At 49.5% G+C, this 17,431-nt stretch overlaps 1 protein-coding gene across 2 annotated transcripts; it reads left to right on the top strand.

Annotated features, from left to right (window-relative positions):
* On the top strand, positions 1-17,301 carry Sall2 (spalt like transcription factor 2). 2 transcript variants are annotated; one of them, XM_051143056.1, is made up of 2 exons: positions 1-336; positions 14,043-17,301. In XM_051143056.1, exons 1-2 carry the CDS (start codon positions 264-266, stop codon positions 17,006-17,008), a joined length of 3,039 nt encoding a protein of 1,012 aa, XP_050999013.1. In that variant the 5' UTR covers positions 1-263; the 3' UTR covers positions 17,009-17,301. The 2 variants fall into 2 exon arrangements, with proteins under 2 accessions (XP_050999013.1, XP_050999014.1); XM_051143057.1 differs by lacking the exon at positions 1-336 and adding an exon at positions 13,436-13,666.
* The last annotated feature ends 130 nt before the right edge of the window (positions 17,302-17,431 follow it).

Genomic DNA, 17,431 nt, shown 5'->3' with positions numbered 1-17,431 from the left:
GGAAAAAAGGGGGCGTCTCTCCTTTAAAGACTTGAGAGATTGAGAGAGGAAGGGAGTCGGGTAGTCACTCTAGTCAGCCTGTCTCTGGGAAGGGAGAATTCCTCTGCTTCACAGTGGTTTGCACTGGGGGACAGACAGCCGTTGGCCTCAGACCAGACAGAGTGATCCGACCAGGTCACCCGGTTAAAACTCTGTGCGCGGCGCGGCGCGGTGCGGTGCTGTGCAGTGCGGTGCTTCCCTCTCCTGCCGCTCTCTACACGGGAATGTCTCGGCGAAAGCAGCGGAGACCCCAACAGTTAATCTCGGACTGTGAAGGTCCCAGCGTATCTGAGAACGGTGGGTTCTGGGGACCGGGTGGCGGGAGAAGGGGCGGGCGGCGGGGGGGGGGGGGGCGCGGGTGAGGTGAGTCAAAGCTTGCATGGTTCAGGCCAGGGCAATGGAGGGCACCTCGGCCGTGAGCCAAACCTGGGCAGGACTTGGTCACGGGGGATGTGAAGGACTCCAGACTTCAGGATGTGAGAGGAAAACTCGTGCAAAGAAGATACCCTGCTTTGCTGTTGTCGGGATTCATTCTGTCTGTGTTTTCCTTGCTTTTCTCTGGATGAAATGGAGTTTTCAAACTGGCTCTGTCTCCCTACCCAAGAGTTTGCTCTCCAAGTCCTCCTTTGCTCGCTGGTCTTTGTGCCGTTGCTAAGTAACGTCCTCAGACCTGAAGACCCGTCTCTTAGGGATGGGATTTCCCCCTCTTCTTTCTGGAGAGTTGGCTTGCAAGAGAATGAATTGGATAAACGTGAAAGTTCCCCTGTGGGAGAAGAGAATAAAGTTTCTCATTGTTGAGCTGAGCTGTGAGCAGAGCTCCCTCCCAGAGGGAGACAACTAATGTCGGTCAGAATGCAGGCTAGCTTGGGGGCGGGGGTGCGCCTACTTTTCCCGAGGGGAGCCCTGTAAAGGGGCTCAGGCTTGCGTTTTAAGGGAGGCAGAGACAGTGCTTACGTGCAAGCTAACATACCTGCTAATACAGGCTATCACTGTATAAGGAAGGATCTTGCTTGTTTATTTCTTTGTGGCTTTTTGAGACGAACTCCTCCTCTAGCCCTGACTAGCCCTGAAGTCACTATAGAATCCAGGCTGGCCTGGAACTTTCGGCAATTCTCCTGGCCCAGGCTTCTGAGCAAATGTGCACCACCATGCTAAGTTGCCCTATGCTTCTTTCAACCAACACACTTCCTCTGGGAGAAGGGAATACGGTGTTTCACCAAGCTGGCCTTGAACTCCTGATCCTCCTGCCTCTGCACCAGCATAGCTGGAGGGAGAAGCCCAGCATATGAAAAGCCACGGTAGGAACTGACTGCTCAGTGCCTCAGAGGCCACTGAAGGTACAGTCAGCTGGACCACTTAGGTACCCAGAGGCTTATCGCTAAGGCTTGGTGGTACTCAGTCTGGAGGCCTGAGCCAGATCGGGGAAGAAGAGGTCTCTAAATCCATGTGCTTCTTAGACTCGAGCTAATTTTGGACTAAACAGTATGGCTGCTACACGTGTGTTCACACGGCGAAAGTCTGAACATCCAGCACTGGGCTGGACTAAGCCAATCATTGGCTTAACAAACACTTGCTATGTGCAGAAAACACGATAAAATTATGCCTAAGGGTTCCCGAGCCCTATTTTCAGGATTGGACAAACATTCATCACCAGGCCCTCCCCACCCCCACCTCCAGCCTGGTTAGCTTATTTTGCTTCTCTGTGCCTCAGTTTCCTCATCCGTTAAACAGATGGTTGAGAATAATGGTTACCTTATTTACTTATGGGAGCCCTTTGGGAAGATGAGCAGCATCAGTGGTACTTCTTAAAGACATACCCACCAGAAGTTCTTAGTGAGAAGGAATATCGCAATTACCGTATGTGAGGGCAGTGGCCACCCAGACACCTTCCCGCGACTTCACTGTTTCTTTGTGAGTCACGAGGGGTCCTGGAAGAGTGTATTTGTGGCGACTAGAACTAACCATGGCTTGAACTTGTCTCTCTTCTTGCGCAGAAATGACTTTAGGTCGAGTCAGTGCACCGTGCACAATGAAGCCTTAACAAACAAGTTAAGTTTGAGGTAGGGCGCGTCTTCCTCAAGCCATTGCCTTGCTGAGATCCCACTGCGCCCATATTTAGAGGTTCTGTGTAGATGGCATCCCTCCCTCCGGAGACACATTAAGCCGCCTTAATGCTGCTATGGGCCGGATGTTTCCTCCGTGCGCTCTACAGGAGATTTCCCCGAGAGCCGGAGAGTTGCCTCTCAGTCCCGCTCTCCTGCTGGTTTAATTGTGGAACGATGCTGAGCACCACCCCCCAGCCCCCAAGAGGCATCTTCTCTCCTTCCTCCCATCTGCTCACCCCATTCCCCCCACACCGTGGCTGAAAGTTTTCTGCAAGAGTCACAAGGTACCCAGCTGCTCCTGTGGGTGGATTCTCAGGCCATTTAGGGTACAGCTCCCACTTGGGTGGGAGGGGATCTAGATCCTTGGAAGTGTGGTGACGCTGCCATAAGTTCCGTTCCTATTGTAACCCCACCCTATGAAGCAAGAAAATTCAGGTAAACTTTGCATTTGTATGAAAAGCTAAAGAGTACTGGGGAGTGCAAGAAGGCATTGGCAACTCCTGTTGATCTGCTTAAGCAGGAGGAAAGCACCCGCTTCACCGCGCTTCACCGCGCCGGCCCCGGTTCACAACCCTCCGAATGCTGCTCCCCTTTAGTGCAGTTCTTCATCATGTGACGCCCTACCATAAAATAATTTTATTGCCACCTCATATATCTGTAATTTTGCTACTCTATGAATTGTAATGCAAGTGTCTGTGTTTTCCAACGGTCTTAGGAGACCCCTGTGAAAACCCTTACACTTTGATCCCCAAAAAGGTTGCGGCCCACAGGTTGAAAACAGCTGGTCCATGGCATGCGTGTGCACACACGCACACACACACACTCTACTACTACTACTACTAGTAATAATAATAATAATAATAGTAAATAAATAAAGTTTTATTTTGTTTTTTTGAGGTGGGGTTTCTCTGTGTAGCCTTGGTTGTCCTAGAACTTGACTTATAGACCAGGCTGGTCTTGATTGTTTTTTTTAAAGATTTGCTTTAAGGCATAAAGAGCACTGATTGCTTTACCAGAGGATATAGCACTAACGTGGCAGCTCACAACCATCTGTAATTATAGTGCCAAAGGACCTAGTGCTCTCTCTGACTTCCGTTGGTGCCAGACACCAAAGTGGTGCATATACATAGATGCAGGCAATATACTCATACATATAAAATACAAATAAACACATTTAAATTTTACCTTAAGACCTCCTAAAGAGAGCTGGGTGCAATAGCGCAGGCCTGTGATACCAGCACTCAGGGAGGCAGAAGCAGGTGGATGGCTGTGAGTTCGAGACCAGCCTGGTCTACAAAGCAGGTCCAGGACAGCCAAGGCTACACAGAGAAACCCTGTCTTTGATTAAAAAAAAAAAAAAAAAAAGCAATTCCTAAAGGGCTAGGCAGGGTGGAACTTTAATCCCAATACTCAGGAAACAGAGGCATCCTGTGAGGTGAGATCAAGACCATCTAAGAAGGGGGGGTGGACAGCTAGGGAGAGACATAGAAAGAATTCCTACGGGGTTTTCGTTTTGGTTTCAAGACAGGGTCTCTCTGTGTAGCCTTGGCTTCCTGGATTTGCTTTGTAGACCAGGCTGACCTCCAACTCACAGAGATCCACTTGCCTCTACCTCTCCAGTGCTGGGATTAAAGGCGTGCACCACCACCGCCTGGCTTTTTTATTCTTTTTGTTTTGTTTTGTTTTCCTAAGGGTTTTTATATCAGTATTAGGGCCTCTCTTACCTAGTCTTCTCTCATGACCAGAACAGCTATCTAAAATTCTCTCCTCTCTTCTGGTGGATCGCTGTGAGTTCAAAGCCAGCCTGGTCTACAAAGTGAGTCCAGGACAGCCAAGGCTAAACAGAGACCCTGTCTCAAAAAACAAAACAAAAAACAAAACAAAACAAAACAAAACAAAACAAAAACCCCATAAAATTCTCTCCTCTCTTATAAGCATAAAACTCAAATTCTCTTTCTCCCATTTTCATATGAGCGTTTATAAAATGACCGGGCTACCGTGAAGCGGGAGAGAGATTGCCTCACATTCTTGGGGCCCTGTATTATCCCATACACAAAAGCCACTGATAGCTATTTCCTCATTATCCTTCTAACTTTTCCTTCCCCTGCCCCCCCCCCCCCAGTATGGCCCAAAATTAGATAGGAAGGGATGGGGATGCAACTCTGGGGAAAATCACCTATCTAGATGCACGAGGCCCCTGGTTTTATCTGCAGCACCACACAAAGCAACGATTACACTAAATAAGGTCTGCGTCCTTTGAGTCGTCTATTGTGCACTTAGGAAACGGCTCTGAAAAAAAAAAAACTATTAGCCGGGTAGTGGTGGTGCATGCCTTTAATCCCAGCACTCGGGAGGCAGAGGCGGGCGGATCTCTGTAAGTTCAGGACCAGCCTGGTCTACAAAGTTAGTCCAAGAAAGCCAAGGCTACACAGAGAAACCTTGTCTAAAAAAAAAAACAAAAACAAAAAACAGAAAAAAAAAACTATTCTTCTCTTCCACTTTCTTCCTGCACAGCTCCCTGCCTAGAACACCAACGCCTAAGGGATGAGCAGGAAATAGTCTATTTACTTAAAAACTCTAGAGAAAGAGACTCCACTGCAGACTCTGGAGAGCTGAATTAGAGAGCATAGGGGCGGAACTGGGGGGCGGGGGATGGGGGCACGCCAACTGGTGCATCTGGGAAATGAAGGACACCATCTGAAGCCCAGATGTTTAGTGAGGAGAAACCAGGACAACAGCCAAGCAGACCTGGGGGGAGAGGAGGAAGCGAGAGTACCAAAGGTAAGGAGGGCAAAACTAGGGCGCCTCCCACGGGAAAGTGAGGGCTCCTCTCAGGGCGCCTCACACGGCAAAGTGAGGGCTTCTCTCAGGGCGCCTCACACGGCAAAGTGAGGGCTCCTCTCTCAGATTTCTTAGCCCCTTGGGACTTCAGTGTCAGGTACCTGCTGGGGTGGGGTCAGGAGGACTGTGTCTCCAAGTGGACAGAAAGTAATTTAGAAGTCTGTGTGGTGGCTGAAATAGCCTGAGCACCTTGAGACTCTGTCAGGAGAGAACGGGTTTGCGGGAAAGAAACGGACTGACTGAAAAAGGCTTGCCTAGATTCTAGAATAAGGAAGCAGAAACCCTACTTTTCTTTCATTTCTTTCTTTTTAACCTTTTTTTTTTTTTTTAAGATTTATTCATTTACTGTGTACAGTGTTCTGTCTGCACATACACATGCACGCCAGAAGAGGTCGTCAGATCACATTACAGATGGTTAAGAGCCACCATATGGTTGCTAGGAATTGAACTCAAGACCTCTGGAAAAGCAGCCCGTGCTCTAAACCTCTGAGGCACCTCTCCAGCCCCTTCCTTCCTTCCTTCCTTCCTTCTTTCTTTCTCATCTCTCCAGGCCCCTCACAGAGATCTGCCTGCTTTGCCTCCTGAGTGCTGGGATCAAAGGTATGCAGCCACCACCACCCTTCATAGAAAATCTCAAGGTTATATGACCTTTTAACCGTGAATAAATCCTTTCTTTCCTAAGATTCCAAGGGGATATCTCTCCCCGCCCCAACCCTCGACCCCCTCCACCACCTCCCACTCCCACCCCCGTTCCATTTTGTTTTGTGCTTGAGTTGCGTTGTTCTGTTTCAATGACAGCACTGTGGGCTAACCTTGACTTTCCGATCCTTCGGCCTCAGCCTCCCCAGCACTGAGATCAGAGGCCTGTGCCCTTATGCCCCCGCACATCTCAGCCTCTGGCTGCCAGATCTTAACATTCATCTGCGACACAGCCAGACTCTGTGCATGCCCATTGTCACACTTTTTTGCTTTGGTTCGGTTTGGTTTTTCAAGACACGGTTTCTCTGTGTAGCCTTGGCAATCCTGGATTCTTTTTGTAGACCAGGTTGGCCTCAAACTCAGAGATCAGCCTGTCTCTGTCTCCCTGAGTGCTGGGATCAAAGGTATGCGGCCACCATGCCCCTCACCCTTCTCCCATTTATTCCTTCTAACTCCTTTATCATTACTTCCCCAACACTTATTTATTTGTCTGTTTGTTTATTCTGAGGCAGGGTCTTATTACGTACCCCTGGCTGGCCTTGAACTCTGCCTGCCTCTGCCACCCAAATGCTCGGATTAAAGGCGTGTGCTACCACATCCAGCTGCCTCCTTCATTTCACTATTACTGTTTTAGATAAATCTATATTATTTTATGCATATGGGTGTTTTGCCTGCACGTATATTAATGTACCACGTGTGCTTGGTGCTCATAGAGGCCAGAAAGGGAGTCAAATTCTGTAGGAACTGGAGTTACACAGTTGCAGGATCCCATGTGGGTGCTGGGAACCAAACTCTGGTCCTCTGGAAGAACAGCAAGTGCACGCCTTTTTTTTTTTTTTTTGAGACAGGGTTTCTCTGTGGAGCCTTGGCTGTTCTGGACTCGCTCTGTATACCAGGCTGGCCTCAAACTCACAGTGATCCACCTGCCTCTGCCTCCCCAGTGCTGGGATTAAAGGCATGCACCACCATGCCTGGCTCTTTTTTGGTTTTTCAAGACAGGGTTTCTCTGTGTAGTCTTGGCTGTCCTAGACTCACTTTGTAGACCAGGCTGGCCTCAAACTCACAGTGATCTGCCTGCCTCTGTCTCCTGAGTTCTGGGATTAAAGGCGTGTACCACCACACCTGGCTTTAAGTGCACTCCTTTTATCCTAGCACTTGGAGGGAGAGGCAGGCAGATCTCTAAGTTTGAGGCCAGCCTGGTTCACAGAGCCAGTTCCAGGCCAGCTAGGGCTATTCAGAAAACTTGTCTCAAAAAAGCAAAAAACAAAAACAGGGAGGGGGAATATGCTGGAGAAATGGCTCAGAGGTTAAGAGCACTATCTGCTCTTCCAGAGGCCCTGAGTTCAATTCCCAGCAAGCACATGGTGGCTCACAACCATCTATAATGGGATATGATGTGTTGTTCTGGCATGTAGGTGTATGCAAATGAATAACTCATACATAAATAAATAAAAGTTTTTTTTTTTTTTAAGTGTGTGGTGGCACACAATTTTAATCATTACACTCAGGAGAAAAAGGTAAGTGGATCTCTTTAAGTTCCGTGGTAGCCTGGTCTACATGGTGAGTTTCAGGCCAACCATCACTACAGAGTGAGACCCATTTTCAAGATGAAGAGAAAGAAAGAAAGAAAGAGAGAAAGAAAAAGAAATTCTCATTAAATTGAAAGGAGAAAGAATCAAAACTGAGACTTTAACTGATTCTTTGTGTTCAGTAAAGAGTCAAATCTCCAGAATACCTTTGAGCTTCAAAACAGTGTTTGAATTCCATGCAAACGTCTGTCTTGGTTCCTGGTATCTGAGTTATCTCGCCTCTGTCTACCATGTAGAACCGGACATTCGTACATCCCTAGGGTTCAGTATAATAGTTTGGTTTGACAAGGAATTATGTGTATAAGCTTAATAGGGAAGACTGAGAAAGAGTCGGTAGGACGCTCTCTACAGAGTGATCTTGGCAGGCTGGAGAGATGGCTCAGAGGTTAAGAGCACTGACTGCTCTTCCAGAGGTCCCGAGTTCAATTCCCAGCAAGCACAAGCACATGGTGGCTCACAACCATCTTTAATGTGATTTGGTTCCTTCCTCTGGCCTGCAGGTGTGCATGCAGACAGAGCACTGTAGACATAATAAATAAATCTATAATATCAGGGTCTCACTATATATAGCTCAGAAATTAAAAAGTCCTATAGTCAAATGCTCCAATGACAGGCATATACCAAAATACTCACTGTGTGTGTGTGTGTGTGTGTGTGTGTGTGTGTGTGTGTGTGTGTGTTCACTCAGGACTGAACATAGAACCTCAATTTGTGCTAGGTAAATGCTATACCATAGAAAGCTACATTCTCAGCTTTTTCCTGTACAGTGGAATAAGTGAGGAGCTTCATCAAAATACTACCGCTTACTGAGCAGGGGTGTGGGACATCTGTAATCTCAGCATCTCATGAAGCTAGGGCTGTATGAGGCTGAGGCCAGCCTGGTCTACATAGCAAGTCCCAGACCAGCCAGGGCTACATAGTGAGCCTGTGTCAAAACACTAATGAGGTTGTGATGCTTGGATCCTCCCCTTAGGGTGTCTGAATTTATTTTAGCCTTGAGATTGTTTGTTTGGATTTTTCCTCCCTCCCTCCCTTCTTTCCTTCCTTTCTTTCCTACTTCTTCTTCTTCTTTTTTTAATCTTATTTTATTTGTTTTGTTTTTATTTTTGTTGTTGTTGTTTGTTTGGATTTTTCCAGTGTTTGTGGTTGAATTCAGGGCCTCATACCTTCTAGGTACATGCTCTCCTATTGAGTGCTAGCCGCAGCCCAAGTCATCTGAATGTCCTATAAAGCTTTAAAGGTAATTCTAAGGCAGTAAAGGCTGAGAGCTGCTCTTTAGACAGGCCGCTCTGCTGCCTGGGCCCCGTGTGGTTTTGACTGTGTTCTTTCTAACCATTCTCTCCCAGGCCTGATGCAGTTTATCAGGGTGCCAGGTGTTTTGTTTATTTTTCAGACAGTGTCTTATAGAGTTCAGGCTAGCCACCAGCTTGTGTTGGGGTCATTAAGGGTAACCTTGAGCCGCTGATCCAACTGCCTCCAGCCCTAGAGTGCTGGGATTACAGGTGTGTGCGCCTGGGATTGAACCCAGGGTTTTGTGCCTGTTTGCCAACCACCCTTGCCACCAACTCAGCTACATCCTCATCCCTCTTTGGTTGTTGTTGTTGTTGTTGCTGTCTTTGTTTTTCAAGACAGAGTTTCTTGGTGTAGCCTTGGTTATCCTGGACTTGCTTTGTAGACCAGGCTGGCCTCGAATTCACATCAATCCAACTGCCTCTGCCTCCTGAGTGTTGTTATTATTATTATTATTATTATTATTATTATTATTATTATTATTAGTTTGTTTTATTTTGTGAGGTTTTTTGTTGTTGTTGTTGTTGTTTGTTTGTTGGGTTCTTTGTTTGTTTGTTTTGTTTTCATTTCAGCTCTTTGTAAATTTGAGCAAGCATGAGCATGCAGGTCCACACCAATCACAGACTCTTTTTTTTGCCTGTGGCCTAGGACAGCTTACTTCCCATTTTCTGCTACCTAGATATACCATTACCAACTTAGCATGTTCCTGTGTTTTATGGCTTTACTTTTTGTCTGTGTAAGACTCTTGCTCCCTTTTTCAGGATGGGCAGGGAGTGTAAAAGGTGCTGAGACGTGGTCGGTCCCTCTTACAGGTGGCTGTTGATACATCACCTTTCATCGGGGACTAAAATTACCTCAAAGAGTACAGATCAGATGACACATCAGAAAGCACATTTCATTAAAAAGCAAGAAAGGGGACACTGTTTCCCAGGCGAAGAAGAAAAGGGAAGGATTTCTTTTCTTGTCCACAGACTTGACAGAACAGCAACTGGATATCATATGTTCAGTTCGAATTAACGAATGCTGTTTAGAAAGCCTCCATCCGATTCCTCCTCTCTGACTTAAAGGCAGAGGACAAACGGCGGCAGGAGCCTACAGGCTCCTTTCGCTAGCATTAGGATGCACATGAGACCACTGGACAGGAGCCAAAGTGGTGAACGCTGCCCGACTGAATTACCCCGTGAACCTGGAAAAGTCACTTAACCTCCGCAAGCTTCAGTTTCCTTATCTGTAAAACTAAAGCGCACTGCGCTTACCTGTGGACCAACCGAAACTTTCCCTGGACTCCTCCTTCTCCTTTTGTGGGCACCTAATCTAGAAGATCAGAGCTCAGCAGTTTCTCTGCTCCCAAAGCTAAAAATCGCCGAGATTATCTGAAGTTTTAAAACAGCATTGTGTTTTCTCTTTTCTTTTCTTTTCTTTTTTTTTTTTTTTTCTTTTAATTTTAATTTATGTGTGTTGGTGTGAGGGTATCAGAATCTTGGAGTTACAGACAGTTGTGAGGTGCCCTGTGGGTACTGGGAATTGAACCCGGGTCCTTTGGAAGAGCAGGCAGTGCTCTTAACCACTGAGCCATCTCTCCAGCCCCCATTCTTTTTCTTTTTTTAAATGGTTTTTCGAGACAGGGTCTCTCTGTGTAGCTTTGGCTGTCCTAGACTCGCTTTGTAGACCAGGCTGGTCCAGAACTCACATCGATCCACCTGCATCTGCCACCCGAGTGCTGGGATTAAAGGCTTGCGCCAGCACGCCCAGCCCAACACTGTGTTTTCAATTTCTTTGTTTTGCTTTGTTTTCAAAACAGAGTTTCTCTATGTAGCCCTGGGTGTCCTGGAACTCACTCTATAGACCAGGCTAGCCTTGAATTCAGAGATTCACCTACCTCTGCCTGCCAAGTGCTAGGTTAAAGGTATGCACCATCAGCTCCTGGCTGTTTTCCTTTTGTTGTTGTTGTTGTTTTTTAAGACAGGGTTTCTCTGGGTAGTAAACCCCGGCTGTCCTGGACTCACTCTGTAGACCAGGATGGCCTCAAACTCACAGAGATCCCTGCCTCTGCCTCTACTGCTGCTGGGATTAAAAGCATGCACCACCACACCTGGCCTGTTTTCAATTTACAAAGAAATTGTTGTTTTCTTTTCTTTTCTTTTTCAAGACAGAGTTTCTCTGCACAACAGCCTGGCTGTCCTAGACTCATATTGTAGACCAGGCTAGCCTTGAACTCACAGAGATCCACCTACCTCTGCCTCCAGAATGCACCTGGCTGTTTACTTTTTTTTTTTCCTCCTCCTCACAGTATAACCCCAGCTGGTCTGGAGTGCCTTATGTAGACCAGGTTGGCCTTGAACTTACAGAGATCAACCTGCCTCTGGCTCTAGAGTGCTGGGGCTAAAGGTGGTCGCCACCACTCTCAACTATTTACTGAAATTTCTGAACTGAGATGAGATGTATGCCAATGGCATTGCTGAGAAACTGAGGCACGAGGAATGAGGATGTAGCTAAGTGGTAGAGCTCTTGCCTAGTATTCCTGGAGTCCTGGGCTCAGTGCCCTCAGTGGTGCAGTGGGCGTGGCGGCTCAGGTTAATTACAGTCTGAGGACATGGGTAGTAGAAGCAGAAGGAAGAAAGCCAGCCTTAGTGATGTAGTGAGTTTGAGGCCAGCCTGGGCTACAGGAGACCTATGTATAAAAGCCAGCCAACCAACAAACAAAAAGATGTCATTTTAGTGTATGTGTATTTTGGATTCTCTTATTATTAAAAATATAAGGCCCCTCAAACTTTAAAAAGTTCATCATTTATATTCTTTTCGGGGGCAGAGCAAGTCCTACATTTTAAAAGATTTATTTATTTGTGTATTATGTATACAGATCTCATTATAGATGGTTGTGAGCCACCATGTGGTTGCTGGGAATTGAACTCATGACCTTTGGAAGAGCAGTCAGTACCCTTCACCTCTGAGCCATCTCTCCAGCCCAAGTCCTACATATGTTAATGCTACTTTTCTATCCTTTTCTAGTCTGGCATACAGCTCACTGGTGGGACATTTGGTACAAGGTTCCAACTCAAGAGTCGCAAAAACAAATGACAACAAAAAATGGGTTTTAATTTTTTATGCTTTCTAAATATTTCTCTGATAGAGTATTAGAATACAGAATGTGGTGCTGGAGAGATGGCTCAGAGGTTAAGGGCACTGACTGCTCCTCCAGAGGTCCAATTCCCAGTAACCACATGGTGGCTCACAACCATCTATAATGTGATCTGATGCCCTCTTCTGGCCTGCAGGTGTACATGCAAGCAGAACACTGTATACACAATAATAAATAAATAAATCTTTTTTTAAAATATAAGGAATGGCTGGAGAGATGGCTCAGTGGTTAAGAGCACTGCCTGTTCTTCCAAAGGACCCGGGTTCAATTCCCAGCACCCACATGGCAGCTCACACCCTCCCACCAGCACACATAAATTAAATAAAATATTTAAAAATATACATATATATATAAGGAATGTAATGGCACATTTGGTGTAAGTGGCCTCAGTTTATCAGCCAGACAAAAACAGAACTGGGCAAGCCTGTGATCCCAGCATTTGTGGAAGAGACAGGAATGTCGGGAGTTTACCACTAGACTCGGCTATACAAGGAGGAAGCCAGTTACGGTGCGTGGTAACACATACTTATAGGCCTAGCATTTGGAAAGCTGAGACAGGAGGACTGCAAATCCAAAGTCAGCCTGGGCCACATAGTAAGAACGTTTCAGGGAGAGAAGGATTGATTTCATTTATGCCCACCACAAATCCAAGAGCTGGGCTCACTTTTTACATATAAAAATAAAGAGTTTTAAGAAGTGGTGGACCCTTTAAATCTCATTTCAAAGGGGAAAAAGGATGCAGAGTGCCTAGTGTGAGGCACCTTATCTCTACTGACTCTCTGAGTAGAAGCCAGGCCCCCGTGGAGGGGAGCAGGTGTCAGTCTTGTCTAGGAATTCCAACCTGCGTGGGGCTGTTTAGGGGCTTTGGACCCTGAGCTGCAGACTGAAAGCTCAGCCCGCACCTTCTCCATTGTTTCAGAAGGATCTCCCCTCCCCCAGGATTGGAGCTGGTTGGAGCTCCTTAGGCCTTTGCAAACTAGTATCTCTCTTTAATTGTCTGCATTGGGTGGGGGTGGGGTGGGGAGTAGAGAAGAGCAGACTGAACGGAAGAGGGCTTTTTTTTAAGTATGGGACTTTTTTTTTTTTTAAGTATAGGACTGGTGGCCTGAGTACTAGCTTGTGTGGGGCTCTTATTCTGGGGGAAGGGCTTAATGTTCCTCTAGAAGGGGCCCTCAAATGACTTCCTTGGGTTTTCTATCTTGCAATCCGCCGCCCCCCGCCCCCCAACGAGAAACTTCTTTTGTGAAGAAGGATGAGGGTAAGATGGGAGTAAGGGTGAGGACAAAACTTGAGCTAGCTCAATCTGCGGCATGCAAGCTGGTAAGGGGTGAATGGGGCTTTCCTCCCTTCCTTGTCTTCCGACCTCTGAGGCCGGCAGAACACCCTTTGGAATGCACGTTTTCCAAGCTCAGCAGATCCTTTATCTGAAGAAAAATTACTGAAGCCTATCGCCTTAATCTATTGAGCTGGCAATGTTCTCACTGTGAGCCTCGGCCTGACCCAATGGAAGCAGCTAGGATAAAGACATCTGGGGTGGGGAGCTGGCCGAGGACAGGGCACAGTGGGTCCCCAAGGTACCTCACCACACCTGACATGCTCCTTGCACGCACTCTCCGCTCCTCCAGCTTTCGTCTCCCTCCCTGGCAGTTTCTCCTCACAAACTCTCCTCCCCCATCTCCTTACTACCAGCTTTCGCGCTCCAGCTCCTCCCCTCCTCCGCGCCTTCTCGCTCCCCTCCCCCTCCGACGCTGTTCCCTGCCCCCGCCACCGCCAATCTCCTCCGCAGTCTGGGCTGCTGGGCGCAGGGACTGCCGCAGCGCCTGTGGCCACCGACAACCTCCCCAGACCGGATACCCATTGTGTCCTACCCCATCCCGCCTTCCACTTCCCCACGGCCATGGCGCAAGAAACCGGGAGCAGCTCTCGATTCGGGGGCCCCTGCGGGGAGCCTGCGGAGCGCGGAGGTGCGGTAGGACCAGGCTTGGGCAGAGATGGGGGCCGCGGGGACTGAGTGGGAGGATAAAAATGTGATTCTGCAGATAGGCCCCAGTTCTAACATCCATTCCCCCTCTTCCTGGGCCAGAAGAGGGGGAGGGGTGACGGAGGAGACGCGGAGTGTGCATGCCTTTATTCCCCCACCCCATCCTCCTTTTTGCTGGGTGCCCCAGCCACACCGGTCGTGGCTCAGGGTTCGGTTTGAGCGCTAGCGTCCCGCAAGGTCTGACTATAAAGCTTATCGTCTGATCCTAACTGGAGGCTGCTGGGCTGCGGGTTCTTTAGAGCCTCCGTTACCCAACACAACCGCATTACCCACACTGTCTCCTTGTCTTCTCCCCCCAGGTGATGCTAGCGAGGACGACCACCCCCAAGTCTGTGCCAAGTGCTGCGCACAATTCTCTGACCCAACCGAATTCCTCGCTCACCAGAACGCATGTTGTACTGACCCACCCGTAATGGTGATCATTGGGAGCCAAGAGAACCCCAGCAACTCTTCAGCGTCCTCTGCGCCACGGCCAGAGGGCCCCAGTAGGCCCCAGGTCATGGACGCAGAACACAACAATCCTCCAGATTCTGGGTCTTCTGGGCCCCCGGATCCCACCTGGGGCCCAGAGCGGAGAGGAGAGGACTCTTCTGGGCATTTCCTGGTCGCTGCCACAGGTACAGCGGCTGGAGGAGGTGGGGGCCTGATCTTGGCCAGTCCCAAGCTGGGAGCAACCCCATTACCTCCAGAATCCACCCCTGCACCCCCTCCTCCACCGCCTCCCCCTCCACCCCCAGGTGTAGGCAGTGGCCACCTGAACATTCCTCTGATCTTGGAAGAGCTGCGAGTGCTGCAGCAGCGCCAGATCCATCAGATGCAGATGACTGAGCAAATCTGCCGCCAAGTGCTGCTACTTGGCTCCTTAGGGCAGACGGTGGGTGCCCCTGCCAGTCCCTCAGAGCTACCTGCGACAGGAACTGCCTCCTCCACCAAGCCCCTACTGCCCCTCTTCAGTCCCATCAAGCCTGTCCAAACTGGCAAGACAGCCGCATCTTCCTCCACCACTTCCTCCTCCTCCTCCTCCTCAGGGGCAGAACCACCTAAGCAGGCTTTTTTTCACCTTTACCATCCACTGGGATCACAGCATCCCTTCTCTGTTGGAGGGGGTGGGCGAAGCCACAAACCCACCCCAGCCCCTTCCCCTGCCCTGCCAAGCAGCACAGATCAGCTGATTGCCTCACCTCATCTGGCATTCCCAGGCACCACTGGACTCCTGGCAGCTCAGTGTCTTGGGGCAGCAAGGGGTCTTGAGGCTGCTGCCTCCCCAGGGCTCCTGAAGCCAAAGAATGGAAGTGGTGAGCTGGGCTATGGGGAAGTGATCAGTTCCTTGGAGAAGCCCGGAGGAAGGCACAAATGCCGCTTTTGTGCCAAAGTATTCGGCAGTGACAGTGCCCTGCAGATCCACCTTCGCTCCCACACTGGCGAGAGGCCCTATAAGTGCAACGTCTGTGGTAACCGCTTCACTACTCGCGGCAACCTCAAAGTACATTTCCACCGGCATCGTGAGAAGTATCCACATGTGCAAATGAATCCACATCCGGTTCCAGAACACCTAGACTACGTCATCACCAGCAGTGGGCTGCCTTACGGAATGTCGGTGCCACCAGAGAAAGCCGAAGAGGAGGCAGCCACGCCAGGTGGCGCTGTTGAACGCAAACCTCTAGTGGCCTCTAGCACAGCACTCAGTGCCACAGAGAGCCTGACCCTGCTCTCCACGGGTACAAGCACAGCAGCGGCTCCTGGGCTCCCTACTTTCAACAAGTTTGTGCTCATGAAAGCGGTGGAGCCCAAGAGCAAAGCTGATGAGAACACTCCCCCAGGGAGTGAGGGCTCAGCCATCGCGGGAGTAGCGGACAGTGGCGCAGCAACCCGAATGCAGCTAAGTAAGCTGGTGACCTCGCTACCGAGTTGGGCACTGCTTACTAACCACTTGAAGTCAACTGCAAGTTTTCCCTTTCCTTATGTGCTAGAACCCTTGGGTGCCTCGCCTTCGGAGACATCAAAGCTGCAGCAGCTGGTAGAAAAGATTGACCGCCAAGGAGCTGTGGCAGTGGCCTCTACTGCCTCAGGAGCTCCCGCTACTTCTGCCCCTGCCCCTTCATCCTCGGCTTCTGGACCTAACCAGTGTGTCATCTGTCTCCGCGTGCTGAGCTGCCCTCGGGCTCTACGCCTGCATTATGGCCAACATGGAGGTGAGCGGCCCTTCAAGTGTAAAGTCTGTGGCAGAGCTTTCTCTACGAGGGGCAACTTGCGTGCACATTTTGTGGGCCACAAGACCAGCCCCGCTGCCCGGGCCCAGAACTCGTGCCCCATCTGCCAGAAGAAGTTTACTAATGCTGTCACACTGCAGCAACATGTGCGGATGCACTTGGGGGGCCAGATCCCCAACGGTGGTTCCACACTTGCTGAAGGCGGAGGAGCTGCCCCGGAAAATAACTCTGAGCAATCTACAGTCTCTGGACCAGGGAGTTTCCCTCAGCAGCAATCCCAGCAGCCATCACCGGAAGAGGAGTTGTCCGAGGAAGAAGAGGAGGAGGAAGAGGAAGAGGAAGAAGTAACAGATGAAGATTCCCTAGCAGGAAGAGGCTCAGAGAGTGGGGGGGAGAAGGCCATATCTGTGCGAGGTGACTCAGAAGAGGTATCCGGGGCAGAGGAGGAAGTGGGAGCCTCAGCCGCAACAGCAACAGCAGCACCCACCACCGGGAAGGAGATGGATAATACTGAGAAAGCCGCTCAACAAGCCGCTCTGCCACCACCCCCACCCCCACCCGACAACCTGGACCATCCCCAACCCATGGAGCAGGGAACCAGTGATGTTTCCGGAGGCGTAAAGGAGGAAGCCAAACTGGACCGGACCTCGAGCCCGATGGCTGCGCTCACTCAAGAAGGGGAGGGCACCAGCACCCCTTTGGTGGAAGAGCTAAACGTCCCAGAAGCCATGAAAAAGGAGCCGGGAGAGAGCAGCAGCAGAAAGGCCTGTGAAGTGTGTGGCCAGACCTTCTCGACCCAAGCAGCCCTAGAAGAGCACCAGATGACCCATCCCAAGGAAGGGCCGCTCTTCACTTGTGTCTTCTGCAGGCAGGGCTTCCTTGACCGTGCCATGCTCAAGAAGCACATGCTGTTGGCTCACCACCAGGTACCGCCCTTTGCACCCCATGGCCCTCAGAATATTGCTACTCTTTCCTTGGTCCCTGGTTGTCCCTCTGCCATCACTCCCCCAGGGCTTCCCTCATTCCCTCGAAAGGATGACCCCGCCATCCCATGAGCCTGTTTTTCTGTACCTGGTTCTCTATGACCCAGGGAACAGAAACAGAGAGAGAGAGAGAGAGCTCCATAGACGGACCTCCAAGAATTTACTCACCCTTCTTGTCTTGTCTTAAGTTCTGACATGTTTCTAGTGACTTCTTTCTAGTCCCTGAGCTTGGAAATTGCCTTTGAAAAGGAGTGCCCCCTAAGAAGATGGCATCACCTTTTTGTTCTACGTAACTAAGGAAAACAAGTTCTCTGTAGCTTTCGCGTTCTTAAGGGGGCTGTCCCCTCTTCTCCTTTTCCCTTTGGCAGGTATACCAGAACCCCCAGTTTTTTCTTTTCTTTTTTTTCTTTTGGAGTGGCAGCCTTGCTCAAAGAGGCTGGGAGCTGCCTGTGGAGGGGCCAGGACTACTCCTTGGTGATCTTGACCAAGTAACCT

Source organism: Acomys russatus, chromosome 3 (assembly GCF_903995435.1).
Source record: "Acomys russatus chromosome 3, mAcoRus1.1, whole genome shotgun sequence".
Lineage (NCBI taxonomy): Eukaryota > Metazoa > Chordata > Mammalia > Rodentia > Muridae > Acomys > Acomys russatus.
The sequence above is the reverse complement of the archived record's forward strand: the minus strand, read 5'-3'. Positions and strand labels throughout refer to the sequence as shown.

What these genes read in the sequence shown, in the direction of transcription:
- Sall2 (XM_051143056.1), top strand. Translation starts at nt 264, where the DNA reads ATGTCTCGGCGAAAGCAGCGGAGACCCCAACAGTTAATCTCGGACTGT. An exon ending in TCCCAGCGTATCTGAGAACG is followed by an intron (nt 337 to 14,042) that starts GTGGGTTCTGGG and finishes TTCTCCCCCCAG; the next exon opens with GTGATGCTAGCGAGGACGAC.